The sequence below is a fragment of the Anolis carolinensis genome, chromosome X (assembly GCF_035594765.1).
Source record: "Anolis carolinensis isolate JA03-04 chromosome X, rAnoCar3.1.pri, whole genome shotgun sequence".
In the NCBI taxonomy this organism is placed as follows: Eukaryota; Metazoa; Chordata; class Lepidosauria; order Squamata; family Dactyloidae; genus Anolis; species Anolis carolinensis.
The window spans coordinates 2,723,258-2,743,428 of NC_085847.1; the positions used below are offsets into that span (position 1 = coordinate 2,723,258).

Genomic DNA, 20,171 nt, shown 5'->3' on the forward strand with positions numbered 1-20,171 from the left:
ATGCTTATGTTGTGCTGTAATGTATTGTATACCTATAATAGTGATGGCCAACCTATGAAAAGCGTGTCAGCACTGACATGCCTAGCCATTTTTGCTGACACGCTGCCGCATGCAGATTGATTGGATGACTATGTCTTTTGTGGCCAAATTTGATGTGATTTGGTCCAGTGGTTTTGTTGTTTAGTCCATGGGAATTATGCACATTACATTTATTTATATATATATATATATATATAAATATATATATATATATAATTTATAATTATTATATAATTCTATTATTATTGTAGTATATTATCATATTATTACTATTATATTATTATATTATTATTCATTATTCATGACTACATTGAAACTACAGTAGAGAGAAATCAGAGTGGAAACTGCAAGAGGTACCATAGATTGTTGTACATGGAAATAATGGTAGTCAATAGTTTTTGATTTATTAAATACAGTTATATATTACAATTATACATTTTTGTTATTTAAACTATACATATTGCAAAATTATGGTTTTTTTCCCCTCAAAGTGACACACCACCCAAGTCATGCTAGGTTTTTTGGTGAATTTTGACACACCAAGTGCAAAAGGTTGTTGTTTTAGGGCAGGGGTTTCCAAACTAAGGCCCGGGGGCCAGATGCGGCCCTCCAAGGTCATTTACCTGGCCCCCTCCCTCAGTTTTATAATATAATATTTTTATTTATATCATTTTAAATAGTATAATTTATTGTATTTACATATAATATTGATAATATTATAATGTTATACAATATAATACTAATAATAATACCATATAATAATATTAATTATATGTTATATATTACATATAATATTACAGTATAGTGGTATAGTTCAATATAGTAATATATAATGCTAATATTGTGCTATGCTAATAATACATTGTATGTGCATACAGCTGCTCTGAGTCCCCTTCGGGGTGAGAAGGGCGGGATATAAATGTAGTAAATAAATGTAGTAAATGAATAAATAAATAATTTTAGACTTAGGCTCACCCAAAGTCTGAAATGACTTGAAGACACACAACAACAACAATCCTAATTAACTTGACTATCTCATTGGCCAGAAGCAGGCCCACACTTCCTATTGAAATCCTGATAGGTTTATGTTGGTTACAATTGTTTTCACTTTTAAATATTATATTGTTCTTTCATTGTTGTTGCTGTTTTGCTGTACAAATAAGACATGTGCAGTGTGCATAGGAATTTGTTCGTTTTTTTTTTCCAAATGATAATTTGGCCCCTCAACAGTCTGAAGGATTGTGGACTGGCCCTCTGCTTTAAAAGTTTGAGGACCCCTGTTTTAGGGGAATCAGGGTAGAGAGACCCACAGTTGGGAATGAAAACCTGGGGGTTTTTACACAGCCCTATATCCCAGAATATCAAGGCAGAAAATCCCACATGATCTGAGTGTGGACTCAAATAACCCAGTTCAAAGCAGGTAATGTGGGATTTCCTGCCTTGGGATAAGGGCCCTGGGTTTCTATCCTAGTAGCAGGTGTCTTCCTCTCGCACTCCAACTCCCAGAATTCCCGGCCGGCAGCGGAGCAGGCCGAGGCTTCTGGGAGTTGAAGTCCCGCAAAGGAAAGCTCTCCAAGTCTCGCGAGAGAGAGGCGGGCGGGCGGGCAAGGGGGCGGGGCGGGGCGCGCGGGGGCTGAGGCGGACCTGGGCTGGCTCGGCTCTCCCGCCCAAGATGTCGGCGCTGGCTGTGGCCACGGCGGCGGCCGCGACGGCGGCGGCGGTGACGGCGGCCCGCTTGGAGAAGCCCAGCAGCCCGGGGGCCTCGCGGGGCTTCTACTTCAACACGGTGCTGGCGCTGGCCCGCTCCCTGGCCGTCCAGAGACCCGCGCCGCTCGAGAAGGTGAGGGGAAACTGCCCGCCGGCCTCCTGAGGCGTTTGACAGGTGGCACCTGCGCGGGCTCGGCCCTCAGGCAAGGCCGACAAGCCTCCCAAGAAGCTGCCCTTTGACAAGGCCTCCAGCCTGCTTTGGCGCCTCACCAAACTGCACATCCCAGGACTCCACCGCCTTGACAGTTCCAGTGTTATCCAACGGCGTTCATTCGACGCTGCAACCGCCAAGGCTCAATGCTAAGGGATCCCAGAGTGTTGTTTCACCTTGGTTTTGGCTGTCAAAGAGGGCGAGGGCCTCACCAAACTACAACTCCCAGGAACCCATAGCCTTGAGGCATGGCAGTCCGAATGCAGTCCAGCTGCATTCATTCTTCTGGGATGTGTTGTTTGGCAATACTCCAGCCCTCTTCCACGAAAGACCTTGTCAAACTACAACTCCCAGCCTCCCACCGTAAACAGCCTTGGCAGTTCAAGTGGTGTCCAGCTGCATTAATTCAACAGCATCACTGCTGTGGCTCAATACTGTGGGATCCAGGGAGTTATTGTTTCACCCTGGCTTTGGCCATCTCTATCAAAGATGGTGAAGGCCTCACCAAACTGCAACTCCCAGGAAGCCATAGCCTTGAGGCATGGCAGCCCGAATGCAGTCCAGCTGAATTCATTCTCTTGGGATGTATCATTTGGTGGGACCTCAGCCCTCTTCAACAAAAGACCTTGTCAAACTACAACTTCCAGCCTCCCACCGTAAAGAGCCTTGGCAGTCTGAGTGGTGTCCAACCGCATTAATTTGACAGTATCACTGCCGTGGCTCAATGCTGTGAGATCCAGGGAGTTGTTGTTTCACCCTGGCTTTGGCCTTCGCTGTCAAAGATGGTGAAGGCCTCACCAAACTGCAACTCCCAGAAGCCTGTAGCCTTGAGGCATGGCAGCTCAAATGGGGTCCACCTGCATTCCGGCCTCCTGTCACTGCCCTGGAACCCTAGGATGTGCCGTTTGGTGAGGCTCCAGCCCTCTTCCACAAAATACCTTGTCAAACTACAACTCCCAGCCTCCCACCGTAAAGAGCCTTAGCAGTTCAAGTGGTGTCCAGCCACATTAATTCAACGGCATCACTGCTGTGGCTCAATACTGTGGGATCCAGGGAGTTGTTGTTTCACCCTGGCTTTGGCCATCTCTATCAAAGAGGGCCTCACCAAACTACAACTCCCAGGAGCACATAGCCTTGAGGCATGGCAGTTCAAGTGGGGACGAACGATATTTCTTCCACAGTGGACATTCCTCCTTTCACTGGAATCCTGGGATGGGTAGTTTGGCGAGACCTCAGCCCTCGGTGAGGAAAGACCTTGTCAAACTACAACTCCTAGCATCACATAGCCTTGAGCCAGTGCCGTTTTAAGTGCTGTCCAACCGTCTTTTTTGGACAGTGATGATATTCCCCAAGCATCCCTTCTCCAAGGTGCTGGGATCCAGAAGGATTTTCTATTTGGAATAATATTTGCATCAATTTCCTGGGCTTTCCTGCAGACGAATCTAAGCATTGCCTTCATTTATATCTCATTGACACCTCAATGACAGATCCTGAAGGTCATTTCGTACCATAATTTTTATTAATTTATCCTTTTGGGCTGGAAGCAAAGCTTGGGGTACCTTGGACTCTCAGCAAAAGGGCTCACTGTCTCAGCCACCACTTCTGATTATTATTATTGTTATTAACATTTTAATATTACTAGCATTCCATCAACAATTCGGATTACTTTGCCTCAGGGTTCTTTTTGGTTTTGTGGTTGTTTGGTCTTAGTCTTACTAAGAATATCTTCTCATCATTTCCTCTGTGAAGAAATAACAAAATTGCTGCTATTACATAACATTTCTAATAATAACCCTGAGACCTGGTTTCCCTTTTGCACGATAATGGCATAATGATTGTTAAGATTCCAAATGTTGGATTGGTTTTTTATTATTTGATTGTTGGTAGTATTTTTGTGTATCATTTTTTTTCCTTGTGTTTTTTGCATTGTCGGGAACTTCTTGAAAAGCACACAATAACAGTGGCATAATCACCAGAAGGAGGCATTTGGCTACGAAAATTTCTATATAAATATATGAACAATGTGACTATTAGGCATGCTGATGGATGTTTGTGGCCCAATGCCCATTAGTCCAGCTCTTACTCAGTTAATACTAGCCACACAGAAAGAGTCTTTGCATGTTTACTCAAAAGTCCACTGAATCCGGTAGGAGTTACTTCTTAGTAAATATACATAGCCTTATTCTATATGCCTGGTGCAATATAGTAGGCCTTGCTTTAGTCCTATTGAAATCAAAACTGCAACTTAGACTAGTTTATAACTAAATCCCATGTAGGTTTCTCAACATATTAGAGAAATTAAGCCTCTAACCCTGTTCTTTTCAACTTGCCAATATGGCCAGTGGATCCACTGAGGTGTACTTCAAGTCAGCTTGCATAGGATTGTACTGTCAGTCCCTTTATCATTAAAAAAATACATTGCTTTGTAAGAGGACATGCTTTGTTTTTGTGTACAGCACAGTGCCAGTCTTCTGAACATTGGGTGAGAGTAAAGAGCTTAATGCTTCAATTTGGCAGGTAAAGTTGTTTACTTGTGAAGATTAAGAGCAGCAGGCACCAACCTTGTTGAGAAACAGGGCATGCTTTCGTAATTTATGTGCACATGGAAAGCATTAGCCCATCTACAGCTAGTTTGGTAACTTGAAGGATGTTGATATTAAGGCTGAAATCCTTTCCCTGAGGGCAAGCACCATTTATCCCCGTGGGACTTGTATCTGTGTCAACATGCAACGAGCTACATTGTTTGTCTGTTGGTAAGTTAGGTAGAGTATTTTCTTGTGATAAGGTCCCAGTGCATGTACCAAGCATCTTCTCAATCTGAAGGCTTTTCAGTAGGAGAGAGCCAATTGGTCTGCATTTTCCACTCAGATTTGTAGCTTGCCACATCACAATGACCCCTAGCTAATAATGGTATTTGTTGTTGTGTGCCTTCAAGTCATTTCTAGAAAAGGGATTTCTTCAGAGGGGGTTTGGCCTTGCCTTCTTCTGAAGCTGAGAGAGTGTGGTTTATTTAAGGCCACCTGATAGGTTTCCATGATGGAATGGGGATTTATACTCTGATCTCCCACGCTTTTAATCCATTATTCAAACCACTATACGCAACACTGGCTCTCAATCATGAGATTACATGAGTAAGCAGTTCACGGAGGGCAACTTGCCCAGCACCCGGGTCATGGGTTCCAGGCAGAGATTGGAAAACATGAGTTTGGAGTACAATTTCCAGAATCTTTGTCTTTGTAAACCAATAAAATGTATTCTAGGATGTACAAACATCCAGAATGTTTCCAAATAATTCAGAAATGATTGTGTTTTTGAAAGTGTTGTCAGCCATTCTTGCTCTCTTCTAGAATGCAAGGGGTAGCCCAATGCCTCCAGCAACTAGCAGTGACTCATTCATCCAAGCTACAATCTTTAGACTGGGTCTGAAGTGCAGACGGCATTGCTTAGTTCTTGTATTTTTTCCATTGCTCCTGCTTACATTGCTTAGATTTTTGTGTCATTTTGAATGGTGCTAATAAAATTATAGCTTTCAACTCCCCCCAGATTGCTCTACAACAGCAGTGCTCAACCTTCCAAATGCCTTGGCCCCCAACCATAAAATTAGTTTCGTTGCTACTTCGTAATTGTAATTTTGCTACTATTATGAATTGAGACGACCTTAAGCTTGTGGGATGCTTCAGATAAAAGAACTTGCAAAGCCACCGCTGAGTATCCCTTGCTGGATGTTTTGGACTTTAGCTCTCAGGAGCTCCAGCCAACATGGTTACTGGCCAGATGTTTCTGTTTACTAAAGTCCAAAACAGTGTCCGTTAGTGGTTCTAATGCAGTGGTTCCCAACCTTTGGGCCTTCAGGTGTTTTGGACTTCAATTCCCACAATTCCTAACAGATTTCTGGGAGTTGAAGTCCAAAACAACTGGAGGCCCAAAGGCTGGGAACCACTGCTCAAATGTTATTGAGGTGACCAGGTTTTAGATTGACTGTTGAAGGAGCTCTCCAAGGTGCTATATCAATTTTAAGGCCAGAGTTCAGTCCCTCAGTATCTTTAAAGTGTGTTCCTAAACTGGATGCCTCAGTGCACTAATATATAAGAGCCAACCACAGCAAATGATTCAAAATATCCGGAAAGCCAAGGTTGGGAACTACTGAAATGGATCATTCAGATCTACTTTATGCAAATAGCATGCTTATTGATATTTCATCTTGTAATTTTCAGTGGCATGGCCATGTTAATCTGTCCTGGCAAAACAAAGAGTCTTGTGGCACCTTTAGGACTGGACTTAATTTAGCATGAGCTTTCATGGAGTATGATCTCCCTGAGGACATGGATTGTCAGCCAATTAAGCTCATGTTAAAATAAAACTTGTCAGCCTTAAGGGTGCTCCAAGATGCTTTCTTGTTTTATGTTATTATGAACAAGGTTCCTGTCCTAAATAAATGAAGGAAGGAAATAAACATGAAAGCTCTGGTTAGTTGGCAAGCTCGGCACGTTTGTGAAAGGAGCATTTGCAAATGGAAGTTTTCTGCTTCTTCCTGTGTCTGTTTGAAAGTTTCACAGCTGGAAGGAAACTTGACTTTTTCTTTGGATAATGCTGGGCTGGTTAATGAGACCGTCGTGTTGTTGCTTTTAGGTGCCTTATTCTGGTGTAGCATGGAAAGACGTGTCACCAAATGGAACAGGCCTATTTTGAATGACAAATGCAAAGAAATGTCTTGATTCCCCCCCCCCCCCCCCCCCCGGGTTGACAAACAGGAGAAAACTGTTTCCAATAAAGATTTTCTTTGGAAATCTTTATTATGGAGGATACTGTCTTTGGCAGAGTGATGGACAGAATCGTTTGAGTCTTTCTTACTCTTAACATATACTATTGTGGTAGAGGTTGTTGACAGATGTTTGGAAGTTTCTTTTTGCAACAGTTATCATATAATTTCTTCCCCCCTCTTTCATGTTTAGGTACAGAAACTACTTTGCATGTGCCCAGTAGATATCCATGGGGTCTATCAGCTGGATGAACGACGCAGAGATGCTGTACTTGCCTTGGGAATTTTTCTCATTGAGTCCGACCTGCAGGTACAGTTTTCTTTTCAATCTAACACTTCTTAATCTAAGATGTATCCTCTGGTGCTTCTCAAGGTATCCCAATGTGGTGGACTGGCAATTTCCCTCAATGGGTCAGGCACTAGTGTCATTTTTCTATTGTATTCACCAAGTTCTCTGGAAGTTAGCCGATGCCTAACTCACAATTCAGAATCTTCTATCATACTGCATGTGATGTAGCTTTACATATGTTTAGCTACACAGAAGATATGCTAAGAAATCCTGTTAGTGAATTGTGGAGATGCATCATAGGACACCAACAGCAGTGGATAGGGACAGACTTGTTGTTTCAAAATGTCCTGTTTTCATTCCAGCATAAAGATACTCTGGTTCCCTATCTTCTCCGGCTCTTGAGAGGCATTCCTAAAGTGCAATGGATAGAAGAAAGCAATTCGCGGAAAAGCCGAGGTGATGTTTCAGTTTATTTGCATCCGGGTGTAGGTTTCAGGACATTTCTGTAACCAAAGGCCTGTGGCTTGAATCCAGTTGTTAGTCTCAACTCAAGGACACAAATTGGAATCGAGATAAATCCTAAGGGATGAATCCAGTGCCATTTTCAATTAGAATAAACTTAGTCATCACTAGTATTGATGCCATTGCTTTAGTGGGCTGACACTAGCTGGGACCGACACTGGGTTTAGTCATAAATGTGTGAGCCTATATGGATCTACGTAGAAGACAGTGCTCTTGAACTCAGTTCGGCTTAGACCCTGGCAAGAAGATATAGGAATTACAGCCCAAGAGGAAGTGAAAGTTCTCAATTCTGTTTTCTTATTATGTGGTGTTAATGCAGTTGAGTGATTCATGTTGAGTGGTCATCTCGCTTTGACTGTTCTTTAACATACAGGTTCCTTAGTTATTTAATTTGTTATCTTGATATCCACTCTTTCTTACATGGATCTCAAGATGACAGAATCTGAGGGTAGCCATACATCCAGGCATTGGCCAGAGCAGCTGAGCTTCAGCAAGATTGACTTTCTCATATGCTTTCAAACCGATTGCTCACATTCCCTTATGGCAGTGGTTCTCAACTTGGGGGTCCCCAGATGTTTTGGCCTTCAACTTCCAGAAATCCTAACAGCTGGTAAACTGGGGACCCACATGTTGAGAACCACTGCCCTAAGGGGAACTACTTCTCTGACCAAACCCCTGGTGGATGGAGGCTGTTCCCCATTATGTGAGTAAGATTCAGTTCCCTGGTCTCATGGCAAATGTTTGTGTAACGGGTTGAGTTTCCCAGAGAGTGCACATGAATGAGTAACTCTTACACACCTGAGAGAATGTCTAAAGGAAGCATGTCTTATGGATGTAAATAAATAAATAAATTTTATTGATTAGCCCGTAGGCCACATCGCCATACCAAATCAAGCAACAAAGCTTGATATAACTTAATAAAACTCTATGTAGTAAGTTAAATAAGACAGTTATAATAATACAGTACATAAGTATGATAAAACTGAATGTCTTATTGATAGAATAGAAATATGGTCTGATATACCTTTATAGGCTATGCCATCAGATACTGAAGACATTTAGGCCTGGTTCCATTGTAACAATTTTGCTATTGAACTGAGAATAAACTTTGTGACTGCACAATCATTCCTTGCTCTTTTGCTTCCCCCACCTCTTCCACAACTGTCTCTAAGATAAGATAATGTGGCTTATCAAATCACATAGTCCAAACTTTCGTTTGCTGAGTTTTATTTGTGGAGAGAAAAAGTGGGGTATTAATAATAATAATAATAATAATAATAATAATAGGGAAGTGTTCAACTTGTGGTTTTGTGATATGAAATCCAGCATATATATCTCGTTTGCTGTGTCATACTATGTCTTTGTGTCAATAATAATAATAATAATAATAATAATATAATAATAATAATAATAATAATAATAATAATAATAATAATAATACTGTAATAGTTTATTTTGATGTATCAAAAGAATGGACATCATCCCTTTATATTTGCAGGTATGCTTCCGATTGCAGAAAACTTCAGCTTCTGCTTGGTGACATTGTTGTCAGATGTGGCTTACAGGGATGCAACTTTAAGAGAACAGGTAAAATTAATTGGAAAAAAGGAGCATGGATCCCAATTGGTTAAAATGCTTCTCTAGACTTGTTAAGCATTCTGATAGTGTAATCTCTGTGTACTGGGTTGTGTAAATGATCACCGAGTTACATAATTGGAATATCAGTGCCAGTTTTTAAAAAATCTCTCCTCAAACATTTCTTGATGCAGAATTGACCTTTCGAAAAGACAGTAGCTTAAATAATTATATTCTGATAGGGTGTGCCTGTCTTTTCCACAGTAATTAATACAGGCAATACAATTATGTTTCTTGCTTCGTTTCCATCTGCAGATATTAACATGTCTGTTTTGAACATTGTAGGTTATCGAGGCAATTTTGCAAGTGATGCAGGTGCTGCTGGGAATGTGCCAGTCTCCACCAAACCAAGACAAAGGTAATGGATATGCTTTTTTGATATGTGATGCTATTTTTATTATGGCTCATGTAAAAATCTACTCATTCTTTGTCCTGTTATCTTTGTACTGCTGCAATCCAAGATAACCAGAACAGCAGTCAGTCTTTATGTGGGGAAAATATTGTTCTGGGTTTTGTTATTTTCAAGTGAGATTAATATTACTTCTTCTTTATACTCTTCATATATGATTCACTTTAAATGTAGCAGGAAACAATTGATTCCTATTGTATGTACAGACTGCAATTAGCCTTGGTTTGTCACAATCTTTTAACTCTCTCTTTATATTTGTGGCCATAAGAAAGAGATTATATACAGTAGAGTCTCACTTATCCAAGCCTCTCTTATCCAAGCTTCTGGATTATCCAAGCCATTTTTGTAGTCAATGTTTTCAAGATATCATGATATTTTGGTGCTAAATTCGTAAATACAGTAATTACAACATAATATTACTGCATACTGAACTACTTTTTCTGTCAAATTTGTTGTATAACATGATGTTTTTGTGCTTAATTTGTAAAACCATAACCTAATTTGATGTTTAATAGGCTTTTCCTTAATCCCTCCTTATTATCCAAGATATTAGTTTATCCAAGCTTCTGCCAGCCCGTTTAGCTTGGATTAGTGAGACTCTACTTCTGATTTTGAACATACCATATTTTATTGCATAATAGTTACCACCACATAATTGTCACACCCCCATTTTTGGGTGGTAAACTTGGTATTTTTGTGTTAGTGGCATAATAGTCACAAGGCCATTTGGGGCTGATTTTTTATTTTAAAAGGGATAGAAGTGTGACTGTTGTGCGATGAAATTCGGTATCACATTTCATTGTTATATATCTGACCATCAACTGTGGTTTAAACTCTCCTTCATGAGGACAAGAGTTGTGGTTTGATCTCAATAAGTCTGAAACATTGTGTTCAAACAAGACAATACACAGTTCTTAGAGTTCATATGTGAAGGAGAGTGGTGGCTTCTTCAAAATATCTCCTTGTAGCCACAGAAGTATTTGCATCCAAAATTTGCCACAGCTTTTGCACATAGCAGACAATTGGTTTCCTGTTCTATCCAAATTGGGGCCTAGTAACAACAGTGCTTTTAGAAAGTAGATGCAGCTGTTACCCTTGGGACAAAATGAATTTTAGAAATGAACGCTTCCATTTGCTTTCCAGAATACTTATGCCGATATGCCGTGCCATGCCTGATTGGAATTTCGCGAGCGTTTGGACGCTACAGCAACTCTGAGGAATCTCTCCTGTCGAAACTTTTCCCCAAAATTACTCCACATTCCCTCCGAGCCCCCAGTGAGCTGGATGGCATCCGAAGGCGTTCTTTCAACGACTTCCGCTCCATACTTCCTAACTCCATGCTCACTGTCTGCCAAGAAGGATCTTTGAAGAGGAAGACCAGCAGTGTGTCCAGCATCACACAGGTTTGTTTCTTCTTGGAATGAAATCAGCCTGAAACAACATTTAAGAACCGTGGGCTGGTTGTTAACTATCAGGCTGATATGCTTGGGATTGAACGTAATTTCTTATTTCGAATAGAATAAGGGGAAGACTTAGAACGCAGCCTTCACAATCTGAACCCAGAAGTTGACCATAGAGTCGCACTAGAGCACTTAGAAATTCTTAGAAAGAACATTTTAATAAAACCCGCAAAGGTCAGACCTGCTAATGTGAAGGGTTGACCATAATTTCTGTTTGTTTCAGGTCAGTCCAGAACGCGGAGTTCCTCCACCCAGTTCTCCTGGAGGAACCGCTGTACAATACTTTGAAGGTATAGTTTTGCTCTCCAGTATGTATTGTTAAGGTACAATCAAGGCTTTGAACACTTGGAGCTGATTCTAAATAAATGAAGATATGGCTAAAATGTTCCATATGTTTAGACATAAGCCAGCACACACTTTCATGAGAGTAAACCCTGATGAGCTATAGAGTTATTTAACTTGTATTTTAACTCTGTGTATACGTTTTAATAGTGTTTTATCTCTTGTTTTCATAATGTTGTACCCTGCCTCGAGCCACAGAGAGAGGCGGGTAATAAATTTATATTATTATTATTATTATTATTATTATTATTATTATTATTATTATTATTATTATTATTCAGTTCATGTACATGTAGAACTAGGGTAGTCCCAAGCATATTTACATGGAAGGTGTTTTTGCTGAAATGACTGGGAGCGAAAAAGGATAACAGACTCCCTTTTAAAGCAGAAGCTTTTAAAAATTCCTTTATCCTCTTGTTGCTTGGTTGCAAGGAGCTTATTGTAGTAGCGAAAACATAGTTGAGGAGATTAATGTAATTTTAAACAAGAATGCATTGTGCTGTACGTCAGAAAAAGTGCAGAGCAGAGGGATTTTGAATTTCCTTTTACGCTTGCAAATCAAGAACAGGGACATGATAAAGCAAAATGCAGAATATGTGTAACTTATGTGGGAAAATAAACCAGTGGTGGCTCCTGGAAAGGCATGGAGTTTCTTAGGGTCATATGTGTTGACTGTAAAATGGATTTCTGCATGAAATTAACCAAATGATGCTTTCCCAGGTCAGCCTTTGTCATATCCTTTTCCTATTTGGGTTGAGGTGAGATACAGGTCTAGTCTAGGATGATATTCTGCATAAATGTGGGAATATTGCAGCCTGGATACCAAGTAAGCCCCTATAGCTGATGTCTTCAGTAGGCCTGCTGGCTTTCAAAGCCAAGTGTGCTTTTGCCTGGGAATACATTTCTTTTTAATGTCCTGTGGAGTACATAGGCATATGCTAAAAGAATGCAGTAACATTTTCTTTCTGTTCTTATTTTATAAAATAAACTGTGGAGTACATAGGCATATGCTAAAATAATGCAGTAACATTTTCTTCCTGTTCTTATTTTATAAAATAAATAGGGTCCTACCTACCTGATGGGAGTGCCGTAGATCCGGAATATTACTTCTCCACTATCAGTTCAAGCTTCTCTGTCTCTCCACTCTTTAACGGCATTAGCAACAAGGAGTTCAGCATTCCCCTGGATATGCTCCGCCAGCTGCTCAACATGGTATGTATGTATTTATCTTACCAAAGTACTGATATCCTGCCCTGTGTCCAAAGATCCTGCAGCAGTGTACAGGAAAAGCAGTTTAGAACCTTTCAGAACAGCAATGATAATCTTAAAGGACTAAAAGCATATTGAATCATGCTGTGTGATCTCCCTAGGATCTTTAAATGGTCTCCATGTTGCAAGGACTAAAGGGCTGCCTCTTTCCTCCTGAATCCACTCAGTGTTCTTAAAACTAGCAGGTAGACTGAGTTCTTTGACACAGTACTATTTAAACCCTATGAAGATTATGGGGTCACCATAAATCAACAGGGGATTTGAAGGCGTCTCTTACACTGCCCCTTCTGTGAGAACACCTCTCCAAAATTACTGTTTTAATGTTCAGTCTGTGTTTTACACTGCAGTGAGCACTTCTACCTGCTAGGTCATTTTTTCTGCTGAGTTTGGAGCGATAATATAATTGGTGCACTCACATAGATTCTTCTGGTCTGGCGTAAAAGCTGTATGCTATTTGCAAGGAAAATGTTTCCACTTCCTAGTGAAGGAAAACATTCTGAAGATTGTGTCATGGATTGCATTCTGTAGCAAGGCTTTGCTGGAATGTTTAAAATGTTGTTTTTGTCATTTAGGTGAAACAAATTGTTGGGGATTCTGTTCTCAAAACTTTAGATGCTGTGGTCAGTGAGGTGATTGAGGTATGTTAACTTTTTACTTCAGCCTGTTGTAAATTAAAAGACTTGGGTCTTAGACTGGATTCTTAAAGGCACTAGTGAAGATTACTCAGAAGGATTAGTGTCCAAAATATGCAAGAAATATTTCATTTTCAGAGTTATTTAATGCATTAACAATACAGAATCTCATCATTAACCAGAATCCCCTTTCTTTTCCATACACCTTTTAGGCAAATCCCCATGCAGAACTTTTCTACAAAATGTTCAGCGACCCTCTGTATGTAGCCCAGTTCAAGATGCTGAGGGACACGCTGTATTACATGAAAGGTGGGTAACTGTGATCATTAGCTTTCAATTTGTTAGTATTGTGTGGGAATTAAATTGACAATAGGTTTCCCCCATGATGTCATAGACCATCATCATCATCTTCTTCTTCTTCTTCTTCTTCTTCTTATTATTATTATTATTATTATTATTATTGAATTATAAACCAGAGACCTTGCTGCATAAAACAACACACAACGTTTGATTATGTATAGTCAGGACTTTGGCGGGTCCTCACTATGTTTGAATATAGGGAACAATGTTGGTTAGAACAAGCCTAGATAATAATCCTGTACTCTCAGATTTAGATTTGTTCCACAACTGCAGTTTGAATCGACTTAAACTTGCCCAGTTAAAAGTTATGTCCAGACATTTAGGCAACGTTTTTGTTTTCAAAAAGATGCCATTTTATTTAATTGCATTTTAATAATTTTCTTTCTTGGCTCTGTTTCTCTTCAGATGTGGCCACGGTGTCAATTGTGATCCTTCTCTTTCCTTTCCTAGATCTCCCCAACTCATTTGTGAAGGAAATCCACGATTTTGTCCTGGAGCAGTTCAACAGCAGCCAGGCTGAGCTCCAGAAGCTCCTCCACGATGTGGACCGGTTGCACAACGAGCTGAACCCACTGAAGTTGCGCTGCCAAGCCAATGCTGCCTGTGTGGATCTCATGGTGTGGGCTGTGAAAGACGAACAAGGTATGTTTGCTGAGGGTAGTTCCTTTCCACTCCCAATTCATACACAATTCATTTGACTTGATTTCCTGGAGAGAACAATATCATGGTTTGGTTTCATCCATTCTTCCATGATGAAAGGGGATGGAGGGAGTCATTCAGACATTTGGATGTGCTTGGTTGTAATTCTTTCCATTGTTGTTTGCTTGCTACGAAGGAGCCGAAAATCTGTGCATCAAGCTGTCGGAAAAGCTGCAATCCAAGACCTCCAGCAAAGTCATCATTGCTCACTTGCCTCTTCTCATCTGCTGCTTGCAGGTCGGTGAAGGATTTTTTTTGACATTTGTCTTAATGGGTGCACCTGCACAGTAGAATTAATGCAGTTCGACTCCATTTAACTGCTATACTTAAAGCTGTGTAACTCTGAAAGTTGTAGTTTGGCGAGGCACCAACCCTATTGAGCAAAGAAGGCTAATGCTCGTCTTTAACTAGAACTCCCCTGGTTGTGTAGCATTGAGCCATGGCAGCTATAGTGCTGTCAAACACCTTCTGTTTGTACCATTTGTTATCGAGGAAGGTTGGGTCAGTCTCCATCCACATGAAACATCCACCAATATAGGTTATTATCTTGCCAATAGTTCTGTATGATGCATTATCCCTTGTTACACCAAATTAGTGTCTCTAGTATTTGCTGTCAATAGAAAGAAAGACTCGTTCTTTCTTGTGGAATGTGCTTTGGCTATTCTGCTTTTGTCATGCTGCCCTTCTTTGTCCTCAGGGTCTGGGCCGCTTGTGTGAGAGGTTCCCGGTGGTGGTGCATTCGGTCACACCCTCCTTGAGAGACTTCCTGGTGATCCCTTCGCCAGTCCTGGTGAAACTTTACAAGTACCACAACCAGTACCAAAGTGGTATGTCGCTTTTGTTTCCAGGTCGCCTTTTGTGCTGTTTCCTGGTTTAGTTTAGTCTCTCTTTATTGCAGCATGTTTTAGCAACCCCAGTCAGCATTGTATGAATGAATATTTAAGAATGAACGACTGAGAGAGAGTGATTGTCCCAATGTAACCTGAAGAATGCTGTGGCTCAGGGAAGATTTGAACCTAGGTCTCACATGTTCTTGCTCTGGTGCTTTAAAGTACTCTGTCACCATCACTGTTCCATATCACTTAGGATAGTCTTCTCTTTCACAGTTTCCTTTTGAAAGTCCTTGTTCAATTGGAGCCTCAAAGACCCAGCAAAATGTTTTCTCTCTGGATTATCTGTTCCCTCTTTTGACTTCCTTCAGGAGGAAATGACATCAAGATTAGCATCACCAATGAGCATGCAGAGTCCACTGTCAGCTTGATGTCCGGCAAGAAGACTCAGACCTCCATGTACGAACAACTTCGGGACATTGCAATAGATAACATCTGCAGGTATCCATTTATCCCATCTATGTAGAAGGGTTTTTCTTATGGCAAATATTGCCAACTTACGAGCCAGAGGTACTTTTGTGTCTTGATTGTTTTCTTCTGTTTGCCTTTCTTGCAGATGCTTGAAAGCTGGCCTAATTATAGACCCAGTCATTGTTGAAGCCTTCTTGGCTAGCTTGTCTAACCGCCTCTACATTTCACAAGAGAGTGATAAGTAAGTTACCTGCATGGAAAGGCAATTATTTATCTCTATTGAGTAAGGATTGGTTGGGTTCTTACTTTTTTCTGGAAAGTAGTGAGTAAACTTGACTAAAAGGTGTCTTATAGGGTCTTTGTGTCTTTGTGAAGCCTGATGAAAGTAGTTGGATGCCCCTCATGGATCTTTGAAACAGCCATAAGCAAGATGTTTACAGGATTTGCATCTCAGACTTGCCTCATTGCTAGGCAGTATTTTCTTCTGTTTCATTAAAATATTGTGGCTAAGTGCTTTTACAGAGGATGCTGATACTGCCAGTTCCCGGATTGCAACTTATAGCAGTTTATCTGACAGAAATCCATCTCAATCCTTTAAATATAGTCATTTCACAAATCTGGAATGGTTGCAAAATTGTAGGTCAGATATTTTAAAAAATTTTATGGTGTTTTTATAAAAATCTGGCATCCCAAGACCTCATATTTGCTCCATTAGTTGCTTTCACAACGTGAATTAACATTTTTATTTTAATGCCATTTCAGTAAAAAAAAGTTCTACAACCAAAAAATTGTTATTATGTTTCTTTATACCCTGCTTTTTCTCTCCACAAAGGAGACTCAAAGCAGCTCCTACCCCAATGTAATCATCACATTGTTTCCTCTGTCTGTTCCTGTTCCTTGCAGTAGATATGTTAAAAATGCACCTGTGGTTTTGCAGATGATGCAAATGCTCTTTTGTTGCTTCAGGGAAGCCCACCTCATCCCCGATCACACCATCCGTGCGCTGGGGCACATTGCCGTGGCCCTGAGGGACACCCCCAAAGTGATGGAGCCCATTCTCCAGATCCTGCAGCAGAAGTTCTGCCAGCCACCTTCTCCTCTGGACGTCCTCATCATCGACCAGCTGGGATGCTTAGTGATCACAGGAAATGTAAGACAAAGGCAAATTGCTGAGCAAGAGCCAGAACTAGATGTGAGAAGGGAAAGACGGGCGTCCCTTGCAATGTTCATATGGGGAGGGTGAGAATTAGTGTGATGAGGTGCTCAATCCTTGCCTTTCAAGTGAAGTTGGGGAAAGTTAAAGGGCATTTTAAAGTCAGGTATCATATCCATAAGCCTTGTATCACAATCCAAACTCCATTCTCCTGACCAAACAGAACAAACTGCAGCCTTCCAGAGGTTATGTATCTAAACTCCCATCAGCTCTGGTCATACTGTCTAATTATGAGAAATACAGGAGTTGGAGTCCAGCATCTGGAGGGCTGCATGAAATAACATGGAGGGATGGATTTGGCCCTCAGATCTTGGGTTTTACTCATGTGTTCTAAGAGTTTCAGTCCAGGAAAACAACTTTTCCAAACTCTGAGTAGAATTGGCTTGAAGGGGGTTATGTCAGTGGGCAGGCATACCTTCCTGCAAGTGGCCCTCCTCATTTCCTAGCTTGTTTTATTTCTATTGATCCTGATTATATACTTTTGTATTTGATGCTAATTTAGGCATTTCTTTCCCTCCCCAGCAATATATCTACCAGGAAGTATGGAACCTGTTTCAGCAGATCAGTGTGAAAGCAAGTTCAATTGTTTATTCTGCAACAAAAGACTATAAGGATCACGGATACAGGTGATTTTATTGTTGCCTCTGTTTAAATGTGATGGATGGATCAATTTTTTTAAAAACCCTTCTTGTCTTGTGAAATTTTGTGAGTTTTTCCCAAAGGCAGCAGTTGGACCCTGCAAAGTTCCTGCAGGGGACTTTTACGACTTTTTATTCTTCTTGCTCCTCTTTGCAACTTAGTGTTGCTTTGGTGATATTTCTCAATGCTTTCCCTCTGATAGCCTTTGCAAGTGATTGTGCCAATGTTCACATTAGAGGAAATTGCGATTGGCCTTCTGCTTCAGATGAAAACAGGAAATGCCTAAGAATCAGAGGGGCCGATGCTGATGATTGCCTTTATTTCTGTCTCCTCAGACACTGTTCCTTGGCCGTTATTAATGCCCTGGCCAACATTGCGGCAAATATACAGGATGAGCATCTTGTGGACGAACTGCTGATGAACTTGCTGGAGCTGTTTGTGCAACTTGGGCTCGAAGGGAAGCGAGCCAGTGAAAGAGCAAGTGAAAAAGGCCCAGCGTTGAAGGTACAACGAGAAAAATTAAAGCAGTGTCTTTCACTGAACGCTATTGAGGCTAAATCCAATCCCATGTGCAGTTAAACAAGTGTTGGATAGTGGACGTTGGCCATAGAGTTGTGTTGGAAGATCTAGACCTAGTCTCTTCAACCTGTGGCTCTCCAACTGTTTGAAACTCCATTTCTCAGAAGCCCTGGTCAGCTTGTCCAATGCCTAGGAATTCTAGAAACTGAAGTCCAAAACACCTGGAGGGCCACAGGTTGAATAGGCCTTATGATGACGTTCCAGAAGAAGATCATTGCATGACTGTATTTGAATAAATGTAGATTGTTGACATGAAAAAAATAAGCCATCCTCTCAAAATAAACCACAATTCATCTTTTGGAATAAAAATAAATTTAAGACCTGGTCCTTTTTTCAGAGAAATACAGTATATATAAGGGGTTCTGGAACTAAACACCAGTATGTACTGTATGTAAGTTTGGTCTGGAGGATCCTTTTTTAAGGGGAAGCATAGCTGAAACTGGCATCGTCGCTGATTTGCCTGCTAGTCAGAGGAGACAACACTGAATGAGAAGCCTGACAAAGGCTAAGGCTCTTGTGAGAAAGAGCTGCTTGGTCTTATACAAGTTCCACTCATGCTCAAGTTAACCACTAGATACTAAGGCAGCTTAAACAGATCTTTCTATCAGGTGCTAAGTTCATTAAATGGAGCAGGGAGATCTAATTAAAGATCTCTATCTTCTGGCACGCCGACCCAGTCCACTCTGAATCATGAGTTTTGAATTGACATTCTCTTATCACTGTATGTTGATTTTGTACCCTGCGTTTGGTGTATGTTTTTATAATGATGTGTTATGATTTATGTATTTTATTGTATGCCTTGGCTCTGTGTCCTGCCTTGAGCTGTTAGAAGAGGCAGGTAACACATAAAAGTTGTTGTTATTAAGCAGCTTCCTAGAGTCCCTGTCTGCATTGCCAATCCCAAAATTGGACTAGGAGAAAGTTGAATTACCTCCCCTGATGTTTAGATGGGTTGGGATCCACTTCCTATGTATACCGTCTGTATCCATGATAAGCCTTTGCCCATTTGTGCCACTGAGAGACTGGCCTGAAAGGCAGTTGTTTCCCACAACAAGATCCCCTTTAGGGATCGTGTTTCAGTTCTTTTGGGAAGGCACCCCTTATTTTAAGAGGGAAAATGGGCAGATTTTTTCTTTTCTCCAAGGATTAATCACTGTTTCAAAGTGGTTTATTACAAAGAAAGCAAATTACAAATCCCGGGGTCCACAATAGCTAAAATGGGAGCAAAGTACAACTCCTCAATTCCCCCGGTTAGGAAATGCAGGAGTCCAAAGAATCACGGCTTAATTTCACTTTTAGAATCAGCACATCTTCTCTAGCTGTTTTCAGCTTTTCAAGCATCAATTTTTTCCTCCTTAGGCATCAAGCAGTGCAGGGAACCTGGGCGTTCTGATTCCAGTTATTGCGGTGGTGAGTACTTGAACCAGATTGTTTCCTTTCCTGAAGTAGCCTAAAGCTGGCAGTTTTGAGTGATAGCTGAATGTAGTGGTCCATTGGCCGCAAGCAGCCTTTGAATACTTCCACTTCAGAGAGATCATTAATGTCTAGGAGATACTTAAGAGCATGTTCTATTGAGGAAAGCCCATTAGTGTAAGAGTAGCACAAAAAGCCGGGGCAAGCAGATAGGGAAATATTGGGTTGGAAACGGAAAGTAATGTATTAGTAAACAATATCCTGTATCATAGCAACAGAGCAAAAAGCTTGTAGGGTTGATTATTGGTAATTTTCCCTTCCACTTTGAAATAAATATGTCCCATAATTCAAACTCCTCCAGGAGGTCCCAGATGGCCGTGAAGTGTCTAATAATATGCTTGTTCAAGATCTATATTCTCCAATTAATCTTGTGTGTAATTTTGTTTAATGTAGACTTGAGCTATTTCTTTTGTGTTTCAAAATACATACTTGACTTCAAGGATTGTTGATTGTTTCTCCAGAGACTCGCTGATCTGCATTTCTTTTTTCAGCCATTTGGCGCTCTAAATACAGTTATGAGCCTTCACAGAAGTTAATGGTTACATTAAGGGGTCTGTAAACCAAATATTTAGTTTTCTTGCACAATTGATGGTGATCATGAGCTCCTGGCTACTATTGTATGTGCGGTTCAGC

At 40.8% G+C, this 20,171-nt stretch overlaps 1 protein-coding gene across 1 annotated transcript in view; it reads left to right on the plus strand.

Annotated features, from left to right (window-relative positions):
* Positions 1-1,677: 1,677 nt before the first annotated feature.
* Positions 1,678-20,171, plus strand: part of pi4ka (phosphatidylinositol 4-kinase alpha) — a 44,282-nt gene continuing 25,788 nt past the window's right edge. The window contains exons 1-19 of the mRNA XM_003225109.3: positions 1,678-1,879; positions 6,910-7,026; positions 7,368-7,461; positions 9,026-9,114; positions 9,448-9,520; positions 10,715-10,974; positions 11,255-11,321; positions 12,437-12,585; positions 13,215-13,280; positions 13,487-13,583; positions 14,085-14,276; positions 14,470-14,570; positions 15,031-15,160; positions 15,535-15,664; positions 15,780-15,875; positions 16,601-16,784; positions 17,370-17,473; positions 17,822-17,990; positions 19,425-19,475. Coding sequence (XP_003225157.2) covers positions 1,712-1,879; positions 6,910-7,026; positions 7,368-7,461; positions 9,026-9,114; positions 9,448-9,520; positions 10,715-10,974; positions 11,255-11,321; positions 12,437-12,585; positions 13,215-13,280; positions 13,487-13,583; positions 14,085-14,276; positions 14,470-14,570; positions 15,031-15,160; positions 15,535-15,664; positions 15,780-15,875; positions 16,601-16,784; positions 17,370-17,473; positions 17,822-17,990; positions 19,425-19,475 — 2,337 coding nt within the window. The 5' untranslated portion in view covers positions 1,678-1,711. The remainder of the gene's footprint in view (positions 1,880-6,909; positions 7,027-7,367; positions 7,462-9,025; positions 9,115-9,447; positions 9,521-10,714; positions 10,975-11,254; positions 11,322-12,436; positions 12,586-13,214; positions 13,281-13,486; positions 13,584-14,084; positions 14,277-14,469; positions 14,571-15,030; positions 15,161-15,534; positions 15,665-15,779; positions 15,876-16,600; positions 16,785-17,369; positions 17,474-17,821; positions 17,991-19,424; positions 19,476-20,171) is intronic.